Below are 12,849 nucleotides of genomic sequence, written 5' to 3'. Positions count from 1 at the left end.
GAAGCGAGTAAAATCTAAATGTTCAAGCGTCCAACTACTCGCGAATAGCGCGTTATATTCGCACAAGTCGCACTTGGTCTGAACACACAGTTAGTGTCTTTAAAGGATGGTTCCTGTCTGATATAAACAGGACAGGAAGAGCATATGGAGGAACAGAAAATAGATAGAGAGACAGCTTTCTTTAGAAAAGCTTTAAATATTGAATGTGGTTCAGAGATCAACTTAAAGACAATCGTAAGCTTTCATATGATATGGGCTTTCTACTGTGTATATATATATATATATATATGTATACATTTCATATTATTGAAACATAAATTATGCTAAGATGTCCACATTAATGATGGTAATGCACAGCCAATATTAAAAAACAGTATTTTATTTTGATTGTATTTTAAAAAATTGACAAAGAGCAACAAACAACTGAGAATTAAAAACAAAATTTCTCTACAAGATAAAAACTTCAACCAAATGATAGAACACACGCCAAATTTAATTCTATTCTCACAAAAACACAGAACAGCCTTTCACTCTAACCCTTTATATCCTTTGCTTTTGGGTTTTGTCTAGACTTCTGCCTAAAAAGCGTGCAAGGTGTGGCTAAACCCTACAATTCAAAGTCACGAAGAAAACCAGTCCACATGTAAAAATACTTGTCTGACAAACCTTCTAAAAAATTATTCACCGAGATCGTTCTGTGGATCTGATATACCTGAAAACAAAAACAATGCGCTACAGTGAAAGTCTGTGGAGTTGAGTCTGATGCTCTAAACGAAAGTTTATCACTATTCGTAAAGCTCTATTTTATTGCATATCTTATTTATTTGTTGATTTCTGAAGGCAATGATTTGCTAAAGTTTAGGTTTGGAAAAGATTCAAGCAGCGTGAATTGTGTTATGCCCCTGCGTTAGGCCGCTCAACCGAGCATGTACCTTGAAGTAAATCCTTGAGCGAAAGCATGCATGAACCGAATTAAAAACATGACAAACAACAACATAGAAATTAAAAAAATACAACATTGTTCCTAAACACATTAAGACACTTAATAAACAAAAAGACAAACATACTCACACAGACTGCTGGGAATTGTAATCAGTCACTGATTACAAACTACATGGCAAATTTTGTAGTCAGTAATGTAATCCCTCAGATTACATATTTCTTGTAATGCAATCTGACTACTTTTTATTTACAATTAGATTACAAGTGTCTGCTTTATCCTCACCTGGTGTATCTATGTGTCCACAAAACTTTCTTGTTAAACTTAAAAATATTATTCAATTATAAAAGTACATAAAGTACTAGAAGTAAGTAAAATGGCTTTATACTGAATAACTGCAATACAACAGCACATGAAGTTACAATACAAACTGTTTTAGTGGCCTTGCAGTGTAGATATCAAGTGTAGCTACCAAATCAATATTAGATAATGGGTGTAATATTAATGTAGTGATGGTCAAAACAAAAAGTATTCAGACAGCAAAAGCACAACATGCATGTTGTCACACTGGAAGTTTTGGTGGCAAGATTTGTCACTTGCCACTGAGAAACATTGTGCTCCAGTCGTACTGGAGTTTCTTGTTGATGAGCGTCTTCGGATGTTTCTTCGTCAGACTCGGCCACAAACTGCTATCTATACACTGTATATAATTATTACCCACCTTTAAACCGTAATCCAGTAATGATGATAGACGTTCCATTTGCAATACCAATCACAACAGATTAAACCATCTGACCAATCACATGACACTAGGCTCGCTGATAGGAGGGGATTAGACGGATGAATCGTGGAACGAATCATTTGAGAGTCAGTCAAGATGTAAGGTAAGAATAACTGCCTATTATTACGACATAATAGTGTTTTTACAACTTGTATGGTATGTACATAAACTTGTTGCTGGACACTCCATAAACCAAAGTAGGACCTTAAAAATCCAATTTTACCTACTCTTTAACACTGTTCTTGAACATTACACAGTGAACATAGATACTTGTTAACAAAAACATGTTAGACTCGCTTTTCGTGGGTTGGTTGTCTTAACAAGTAAAAGTGGTAGGCTTACCAAAAAACAAAAAGTAGTATGTAATGTATTCTGTAATAATAAAATAGTAACTCTACTCTGATTACAAGTATTTTAAAATGTAAAATAATTCAATTACAAGTACTTGATATTTGGAATCTGATTATGTAATCCAGATATCAAGTAATCAGTTAAAACCCAGAACCCAATACCCAAATGAACTAGAGCTCTAGTGGCATCTCGGGTTGTTCACTCATCTGCATTGAGAGATAATCAGCAGGTCGTCTGCCCCAAAAAAAAGAAAATCAGTGTCATCATCACACGTTTTTATGGGCTTTAATGGAACAAAGAAAAAAAGACATTCCTTTTGAAGCTTGAAAAGCATAATTTTGTGTTACACAGAAAAAATATTTTTAAAAGAATTAAAAGAAAATATTGATCCTCATGTTCTAAAACACACACACACACACACACTGCCTCACCTTCTCTTGTACAGGTAGACAAACACGGCTGCACCGACTCCAAACAGCAGAACCACTATGAGCACGAGCCCCACCTGCAGGCCGACAGATGACCCCGCTGGATATACACACAGACAGTTTTGTTAGATTTGACTTCTGTTGGTCTTGTGCAAGTCAGTTGTTATATGTGTGTACCTCCATGAACCTGTTGCTCCCTTGCAGCAGAACATGACAGATCATTGGTTTTGAGTATTTCATTGACCTGCTCCCTCTGGTGGTCAGAAATAGAAGCAGCAGGCCCATGGGCACGCATAATGCCCGACTCACAGGACACATTTACACCTGAAACACCAAAATAAAATGAATATCTACAATAGTAACATTTATAAACGTATACGTGTGACCGGAGTGTCATTTTTGTGCAAATGTATTTGTAGATATTCCTCTTAACATCATAGTGCGTGTTTGATGCATCTCACCTTGGAGATGTAAAGCTGAAATTCCACAGTTACATAACTTCTCTAATACAACAGCAACTTCATCCCTGGTACAGTCTTGGAGGAATTAAAAGAGATGTAAGATGATCAGAACCTCTCATGAAACAAATAGACATTTATAAAAGACTATTATAAAAAACTGTTTAGATGTTAGGGGTGTCTCAATATATTGGTATTTACAATAACTGTGATATTAAAAACCATGATTATTGATATTGTGCTAGTAATACATATGTTGTAATATTGTAAACAAACAATCTCTGTGCCTCCATATAGACGGTTTCATTGGACGCAGAAAGAAGTAGATAAAAGTGCAGGACGTGACCACCAATCAAACAGTCGAAGTGATCGACTGTATCTATCCGGTATCATTTCTTTGGTTGTGTGTCAGGCAGAATTTGTGCATGCGTCACAGCGGTTACACAACAACCTCGTGCCAAATTAGAGGATTAAAACTTGAAAGAAACCCATAGATACCAACAGCTCAATTTACAACAACAATCCCAGTTCCCTTTGACACAAACAGTGTGTGAACTAGGATGGCAGCACGATATTAAACACAAATGCGACATGTGAGAACTTGAAAAATATGCAGTACAATAATGCTTTCTAAGAACAGAAATTAACATTAGGTTAGGTGCAGCAAGTCCATTTACAGTTCCAAGTTAATAGTCCCATATGTGCACACAGATTATTTTTCAGGCTTTAAATTTAGGATATTTTTATTTGTCGAAATTAAAAGTTGGTTAATATCGACCAAAGACAACTAAGGGAGGTCAGCGGAGGAGGGGGGAGAAGCGCTGCAGTTCTGTTGTTAACAACTTGAATGTGTTTGTACATATATAAGCGTGGACGACAAGTACTTCACACACAGTAGATCAACTGGAGAAGTTGATGTCCTGCAGTGAGAAGGTCATAGATTAAGGAGTTTTTGTGGTTAGCGTGTTTAGATTTATGAGAACGCCGACAAGATTGGCATTACTACACTGTATTTCAACATACTTCCTGAATTTCCCTTCCAATTTTTATCTTCTGATGTTATGCACAGATCCAGCGAGGTTGTGAAGGAAGTACTTGGGCACAGGTTTGGCAGACGTGGAGTCGCCTGAGAATAAATCCAGGAAACATTCTGTGTGACTGACGCACATCGAGATGCAGAATCTGTCCTACACATAAAAAAAACAGAATCAGAAGAGCTTTATTACCAAGTGTGCTTGCACAAGGAATTTGCTTTGGTGATGGAAGCTTCTAGTATAGACATTCAACACAATACAAATGTAATAAGATTTACAGTCTAAAAGATTCTAAAATATGCACATATAAAATAAAAGACTATTGTACAGAAAATGGGGGATAATAACATATAAGAGACATTGTACAGGGTAGTATATCCATATTAAGAGATTGTAGGTTAACTTGTGCAAATGGATAATGTTGTAAGTAGAGGTAGTGTGTGTGAACACGGGAGGAGATCTTTACAAAAAACGCTTTTTACGCTTTCCTGTAGCTCAGTGGTTAGAGCATGGCGCTAGAAACGCCAAGATCATGGTTCGATCCCAGGGGATTACACATACTCAGATACAATGTATGTAGAATGCAATGTAAATCGCTTTGGATAAAATAATCTGCCAGATGCGTAAATATAAAAAACGTTCAAACAATTGTGTAATTGGCGTACCTGTTTGTTTCACATAATTTATCTTCGTCTTTAAAGAAGAAGCGATATGTTTCAAACGAGTCACTGCCACAAACAACCGACCCCGACACTTCAAAACACAACACCACTGAACTAAGATCTGCCCAGAGACAAAAAGAGAAATACGGAAACATTTGTACTTGCATCTATACATCACAGACTTTCCAGTTTTGGTATATTTATGTTGTTTTCGCAGTAATTCATTTATTTTTCTTCAAGTCAGAGTCAACTTGAGCTGAGAAAGTCACCTTAAGACACCTATTTTTCTTAAGGAGTATTGTAGTTTATAAAATAACTGATTCATCTTTGGGGTTATTACTTTTTAACTCACTCGTATGTTCAGTCTTTTCATTTCAAAATGTAAATGCTCACCTGCTCCAAAGACAGTGTCCACTAGATACATTCCATCTTTTCCCATGCTGGCCGTTGACAGTGAGACGGAAGACTCTTTATTTCCTTTTTTAACAAAAAACAAAAAAAATCCTTGCAGCCTAACCAACGGTGGACCCATCAACTCGACAAAAAATCTTCCCAGGGATTGGTTAGCTGCACAGATCCTGCCCACTTCATTGATGAAGATACTCTCTAGGCTGGGGGGACAGCCGTTCTGTTTCCTCGGCGTGGGAGCAGAAACCTGTGGATTCAGAACGTAAATGGTCACATGACAAACTTTATGACACCACAAACTCTCCGATCTGAAAGATGACCTCACCCTGTAAGCGCTAAGATTGAGTCTTTCAGTTCCACAGCGGGACAGGCTCTCATCACCAGTTAAGGCATTGATGTCCTCAAGCAGGGGGAGTTGTCCAGGTGTTAAAGCTTCTGTGAGCTCTGCTGTTTTTTTATCAGACCCGCGAGCGCGGTAAACGACCGCGTCCAACAAATCGTCCCGTGGAATAGGCTGATTCTGTTTGGAGGGTGGAGACTCGCTGCGGTACAACGCAATGGCGTCTGGTCCGTTCTGAATGATGTTCGCTGGGATAGTAATGTCTGCGCCGACCTTTAAGCTGCCAATCTGAGAAAGCACATTCAAAATGACAACAATGACATTTTATATTTGCTATTTTTTACTGCTTGTGACAACAAAATCTTTCCTGTGTTTCGTTCTACTTTGACGTGCCAGCATCTAGTCGTTGCCTTTCAGCTGCTCACCAGGAAGAATCCGTCCTCATCAGTGTAGTATTCATTCAGCTCCAGCTCGTAATAAATTTCTCCAGTCTGTCCGTTGATCATCACCAGCCAGATGAAGTCCAGGAACATACGTGAGCCAGACGGATGCCACAGCTCGATGAACTCCTCATCCTCTGCTGAACCCGGCGAATCCGTGTTGATCTCACTGATCAAAAAATCTTCAGAGCTGTGAAAGGAAGGCCGACTCCGTTCTGAGCCTGATGTGTAAGATGCTGAAATAAAGAGACAGATGTGAAAAAAAACATCATGTGACTAAATCCTTTGAAATGCATTTTTAGAAACTTTTTAATTGATATATAATACACAACAAAAGATGTTTTTTTTTTATTAAAACAAATTAAAATTCAAATTGGGGCAACAAGTACTGTAGATTATGGCTGCAACATCATAATAATAATACAATTACTGAAATATTGCTAATGTAAATATCAAAATATGCTTATACCTATGTTTGCTACAAAATTGAATCAAAGTGCTGAACGCAGACAGCTTATGCTATATATATATAATCTGTTTTTTGTGCATAACCGATTGAAATCTGATCATGTTTAGCAAGTGTGAACAGCAACACAAAATCTAATTTTACTAATTGGTTCTAAGCTAAATTAAAAATCCTATTCAAATCACATTTGTGGAAAACCATTTCAGTCTGAACTCTATGATCATCTGAAGGACTTTTTGCAATCATTCATAGGACAAAATTCAGATTTGGACTGATAGTGTGAACATAGCCATAGAAGCTGGCCAGAAGAAAAGTTGTTTTGAAAAGAATGAAAAACATATGTATGATCATTTTGAGTTCTTCAATTAATTTCCTTGAACTGATTTTACAAACTTTAAGCCATATTTATTCATTTGGCAAGTAACTTTCGTCAATATTGTGCAACCTTAGTGTAAATATTGTAAAGATGTATCAGACCCAAATTATCTATGTAACTAAGGCTGTTTTGCTTTAAAAAAAAACACCTACTGATGTTACGTGGACAGGACTGAAACCAAGAGCAGTTGTTGGGTTTTCCGTGACTCGGGGGTCTCTTTACAAACAGACCCGGATCTCTCGTCCATTCCGCAACGCCGCAGCGGCTGCCGGAGAAACCCGATGTCTGAAAACTGCAGGGTGAAAACAGACACAACCACATGTGTGAATAAATATACAAAAACAACATTAAAAAGTTCATAAACACACAGATTACCCTTCAGTGACTATTAAAGGTTTTCTCCCAGGAATGAGCATCTCTGTGAGGTTGTCACTGGGCATGTTCGTTGTTTCACTAAGAACAAAGGCATCGATTGGTTGCTGGGGGCTGAGGGGGCCGTCCTTCGGAAAGTTTGATGCGGGGCCTTTATAAACGGCCAGACCTGCACTTTGTGGCACTGAAAGATTAAATTGATTTTACATTAAAAAGGTCACAGCTGATAACTGTAAATGCTATATATTATGATTCCATGGATGCACTGTTCCTTTAAATGGGTTTAAAGGGACGGTTCATGCAAAAAAGGAAAATCTTTCACCAACGCAATGTTATTCCACACCTGTATGAGTTTCTTTCATCAGCAGAACACAAAAGAAGATATTTTTAAGAATGTGGATACCCAAACAACATTGACTTCCAATTTTTGAGCTTTCCTGTATCTCAGTGGTAAGAGCATTGTGTTAATAACGCAAGGTTGTGTGTTGGATCCCAGGGGATTGCAGATACCTATGTATAAATAAATGGGATAATGCAATGTAAGACACTTTGGATAAAAGCGTCTGCCAAATGCCTAAAATGTAAATGAACACAAAACCACTGAGACATTTCTCAAAATATCTTCTATCGTGTTTCACTGAAGAGAGAGTCAAATACAGGTTTGGTGAATAAAAAATGTCACCTGACAAACGGCTAGTATCCACAGACACAGTGAAGATCCCGGCCTGTTTGACGCTGAACTCCACACTTGTGCTAATAAGATCAGTACTGATGTCATAAAGTACCACAGAAAAGGATCCTGCTGCCACACCGACATTAAGTTCTACTATTCCACGTTTGTCTGGTCCACCGAGGCCAACCTCATTGATCCACACAAGGCTGGGGATTGGTGCTGGGCAATAATTGACCCCTCCAGGAGTGGGTGGTCCGGTGTGAAACGTCCAGAGGTTGTTTGACTGCCAGCAGCGCTGAATAGATTCGTCGCCCTCCAGAGCCTTGTCATCCTCCACGTATGGGACCGAGCCTGGAGTCAGAACCGACGCAAGCCCATCGGCACCTTCTGCTGATTTACGAGAAGTGTATACCACTGCATCCACCAAACCCACTCCTGAAACCTGTCCGTTCACAAGAACCGGTGCCCAGTTGGGCCCGTAGAGTGCAATGGCATCCGGTCCGTTTTGAATCAAGTTGTGCGGGAGAGAGATGGCAGGGCGAGGTGTCAGTTCGGAGGATCCAACTAAAAAGTAGCCTTGATGGTCTGTATGTTGCCCTGTGAGGTTGATGATGCGGTAAGCGAAGTCTCCGTTGCCGTTGTAGAATACCAGTGTGTATCCATCTAGAGAAGTGGGATTCGTACCCTCGTGGTACAACTCGACAAACTCCTGAGTGTCCAGGCTGGGGTTATCGCAGTTCACCTCACTGATGATGAGACACGCCAACGTCTCGTCCAAAACACTGATGAACAGCACACACACCAAAAACAGCAAACCCACACTCATGGCTGCTGCCCTGTTAACAACTCTTAGCATACCATAATAAACACAGGGGGGCTCATACGGTCCTGTGGGGGAACAAAAACAGAAGAATTATTCCAGATCACCTTTAAAATATTTTGTTACCCTAATATCATAATCCACAACATCATGATTAGGGTTAGGTATCGTTCACTTTCTAGCTGGTGTCGGTACCAAACGGTACCTTTTTCGGTACTTTACTCTCTGTGTAATAACAAACATTTATTTCAGTGAAACCTCTCAATTTCAACATGTTGTTGAAATTTTACACAAAAGAAATAAAGATTATAAAATAACTACAGCATTATTATTACTACCAGCTTTTTCTATTTCCTCATCACACACATAATAATTTATTTATGCAGTGTGATAGTTTACCTAAACCATTAACAGACCATTAAATAATATAGAAAAACAAAACTTGAAGTCTACAAAAATATTTTAACAGAATCAGTACTGAAAATAACAGGTTCATTTGTAATAGACATTTTTAACAGAGATACTGAAAGAATTACATATATATATATATATATATATTATAAATAATGTTGATCATACAATAATACACAGTGTAAATGTGCATCAGTCTCCTGCTACACTGTTTATGGCCTCGCTCACCTCTTTCCATCCACTGATCTAATCTGCCACTAATAACTGTGTTTCGGGACTTCATGAGATGATTTTATTCATTGGTGGACAGAAAACACGAAACTTAAATGTTCAGTGCAGTGTTATGTGTGTGATCTTATTTAGATCTTATTTACTAGAATGATCTTGCTTGTTCTATAAACTGAATTTAATAGTTTTATTTCATTAACACTGCATATAGGAATTTATAGTCTGTCTGATATTTGACCTGTGTTTTGACTTTATAACCTTATGTTCTGCTTATAGTCAATGTTTTCTTGTACAGCTGCTTTGTAACAATGAAAATTGTAAAAAGGGTTAGGTATATAAATAAAGCTGACTATAAACACCATGGACTGTGCTGTTTTACCTTTTTTTGTGTTTTTCAGAAAGATATCAATAACATGTCAAAACAAAACAAGTCAGTTTAAAGGATTGTTAACAGCTTTCTATGTTACATCATTCATTGGACTGTGGAGACTATAAAGAACAGACCATCCTAAACAAGAACTAGACCTCCTCAGAGAGATTTTATATTACAACCAGAATCAAAGACACTTCCTTTATAAATAAATAAAACATTTTAAAATGAATATATCAAATGAAGAGTATGTTATATAAATGGCAGCTGTTCTCCTTGACTCGTTTGATTTGATTACAACATTTAACAATCATTTTTACACAAAAAACTAATTTATGGCTTAACAGTTTGAAACACACAGTTGCACGCGCAGGTTTATATAGTATTTTGAATAAAAGAGAAAACAGTCGGAACTCAACAATGAATAGCGTTCAGTATCAGTTGTGTGATGAGCACAGAAGGCATTTGTGAAGCCATCACAAACATGTCAAATCTAACACACTGTTGCATATCTTGATGCAATGAATGCACTCGCATCGCGTCACCAAAAGACTTCCCAGAAAAACGTGAATGTTTCGCAACAGTGAAGCCACCGCGAACTCGATCCACGTTATCCCGAAACGACAACCACAATGCGCGCTTTAATGGCAGAAATATCGCTTACCGTGAATCTCGATGCACGAAAAATGTCGTTCAAACGTGTTTTCTCGAGTTTCGTTAACTTTCGGTGTGTCGTGTAACCGATTTCATCCGGTCGGTTTCCTCGACGCGTGCGTGCGTGCGTGCGCGTCCTCGATGAGTGTGGGGTGAATCTGGATGAGTTCACGCGCGTTCGCGGAGACACATCCCGTCTTCCCGAAAGATGCCACCTCTGTGTTTACTGGTAAAAGACTAACCAGCACGTTAGGCACATTTAATAATGTCATTGAGTAAGTATATGTGAACCTGTATGTGTCCCACACTGTTTTATGCACTATATCCTGCTTATTGTGTTTCTCTCTTATAAGTGTCTATGAGAGTTACGACTTGAAGTGAGTAGGGGAGGCTGCAGACCTGAAGCCGGTAGATTTACGCCCCTGTTGTAACTCATGCGTCCAGTAGGGGGAGAAGGAAATACGGCGAATAACACTATAGGGAGGATGATAAAACACCCGTTAAGTGCACATACATTTGTCCTGATCAGTAAGCTATTTTAAGAAAACCGTACATTAAGATATACATTAGAGAATTAGATCATCGCATTTATGAGAAACAACTCAAACCAAAATCTACATTCAAACCATATTGGACCAAATTTTTTAATGTGGGTTTTATCATGCATTACGTATGTATGTATTATTTGACAAACTACTTGAGTGAGAATGCAATTTACGTCTTTTTACTTAGAGACTTGCATACATACATGCCTATTATAAATGTGTATTTTGTGTGTTCACACATCATAGACTGTCATAAAAATCACACATTTGTGATTATCCACTCTAATGTTGCTCCAGAAACCATGTGGATTATGTTTAAATGCAAGGATTAAACAGGGTCTTACCAGAAGAAGCCATGTCACGCAAGCTAAAGACAGACAACAAGATCAAAAATAAAAATGTAATTAATTTTAAAAGTGAGTGAGACAGAGCGGGTAAAGAGAAGACTAGGGGCAGCTTAACCTACACGTGGTTAGCTAAGTTTGAGTCGGACATAACATATGATCTGACTCAATCAAGTACTTTTGCCTCTCGAAATAAAAGAAGGAACAACAGGGCCGTAAAACTGCTTTGGGCGTATATCTACCGGCTCCAGGTCTGCAGCCTCCCCTTATAGCTTGAAGTGGCTGCTGTAGCAGATAAAAGTATGTTCCAGTCCAGATGTTAAGAACAAGGAACTAACGCAGTGCTAACCTAAGCAGAAAGTATTAACAATTGAGTCTTGTGATTGTCCATGTATTACCTAACCTTCCTCATTTATTCTCATCCTTAATAAACATTTGACTTTGATTGAACTTCACTTCTGTGTCATTCTTGGTCCCCCTTTCTACCTCGACAAAAAGTCATTTCTGACAGTATAACATTTAGTAAACTTGATAAAGTAAACTGTAAAAAATCGATTTACTACAGTTTATCAGTTCATTGTAGTTTTTTTAATTGGAAAAAACTTTACAATTTAAAAAGGCATTTAATTAAATTTCTAAATTAAATCAGTTCACTATAGTTAATAATACAGAATGTGGGTATAACAAAATGTATAATTAATGGCTATATTATACTGCAGTTTACTACAGTAAATATCCTATTAAAATATACTACTGTATTTTTTCATGAGGATGACATTTAATCAAAATTAATATGAAACCCATTTGAGCAATGTTTTTGCTTTGAATTAATAATAAATTATCAAAAGTAACATTGTTTTTGTGTCAAATCAGTACATTAAGTCAAATTGGGACACTTTCTTGTTGTCAAAGGATTGTGGGGCACGTCTAGTTAACATGATGAAATACATGTGATCATTTTTCTGATGTCATATATACAGTATGTACCAAGGACATATTGATCATAGCCAATATGTAATTGATTTGACGAAATGTATTTATTCAATTCAATTCAACTTTATTTATATAGCGCTTTTCACAATTTGCATTGTTCCAAAGCAGCTTTACAGGGGGAAAATGGTAAAACACACTACATGGTGTTTTATATAATAAATTCAATTATTCTAGTAAATAATATCTAATGTCAGCATCTCCTGGTGGTTTATTAATTTATTTATGTTGTTAATTTATCTTAACACCAGTTGCTTACAAGTCATTGCAAAACACCACAATGAACAATGAATGAAATAACCCAGATTGCAAAAGAAAATCAAGAAAATCCACATCTCATCAGTAGAGAAATTAATGAGATATCTAAAAAAAATCATATCACAATTAAAGTATGATGTCATTCTATAAAAATGCAGGCATTAGGATCTTAAGAGACCCTTCCTTAAATGATAGGCAGGGTTGAGAAGAAGTGCCCGATGTGGCCCTCTATGGGAATAACAACAGGCATGCACTGTGAATTTTAAAGAGCATACCAAAAATACTTATTTACTTGTTTCAACATCTGTTCAATGTTTATAGTGATTTTCAAATAAATCCCCAAGTGTTAAAATAATATCGGCTACACATTTTTAAAAAGGGTTGAGCACACATAAATGCTCATCCCCACCAGAGGTCGCTGTCTCCACAATGTAGATTATGCGTTGTCTTGGTCTGTTTACAACTGCACACCACCTTATAAAGAATATATTAAAATATAA

The 12,849-nt window shown here is 37.3% G+C and overlaps 1 protein-coding gene across 1 annotated transcript; it reads right to left on the bottom strand.

The window, feature by feature from the left end:
* Positions 1 to 358: 358 nt before the first annotated feature.
* Positions 359 to 10,359, bottom strand: LOC306912248 (uncharacterized protein). The gene is made up of 13 exons (XM_079488239.1): positions 10,223 to 10,359; positions 7,739 to 8,617; positions 7,060 to 7,240; positions 6,837 to 6,976; positions 5,828 to 6,078; positions 5,388 to 5,690; positions 5,048 to 5,309; positions 4,658 to 4,775; positions 3,982 to 4,145; positions 2,962 to 3,036; positions 2,678 to 2,824; positions 2,504 to 2,600; positions 359 to 2,306 (listed from the first exon to the last, which is right to left on the bottom strand). The coding sequence occupies exons 2-13, from the start codon at positions 8,583 to 8,585 to the stop codon at positions 2,243 to 2,245; spliced, it is 2,649 nt and encodes an 882-aa protein (XP_079344365.1). The 5' UTR covers positions 8,586 to 8,617; positions 10,223 to 10,359; the 3' UTR covers positions 359 to 2,242.
* Positions 10,360 to 12,849: the final 2,490 nt, after the last annotated feature.

The sequence above is a fragment of the Barbatula barbatula genome (genome assembly GCF_947034865.1).
Source record: "Barbatula barbatula genome assembly, chromosome: 23".
Lineage (NCBI taxonomy): Eukaryota > Metazoa > Chordata > Actinopteri > Cypriniformes > Nemacheilidae > Barbatula > Barbatula barbatula.
Note: the sequence above shows the minus strand (reverse complement) of the source record. Positions and strands in the feature narration are given on the sequence as shown.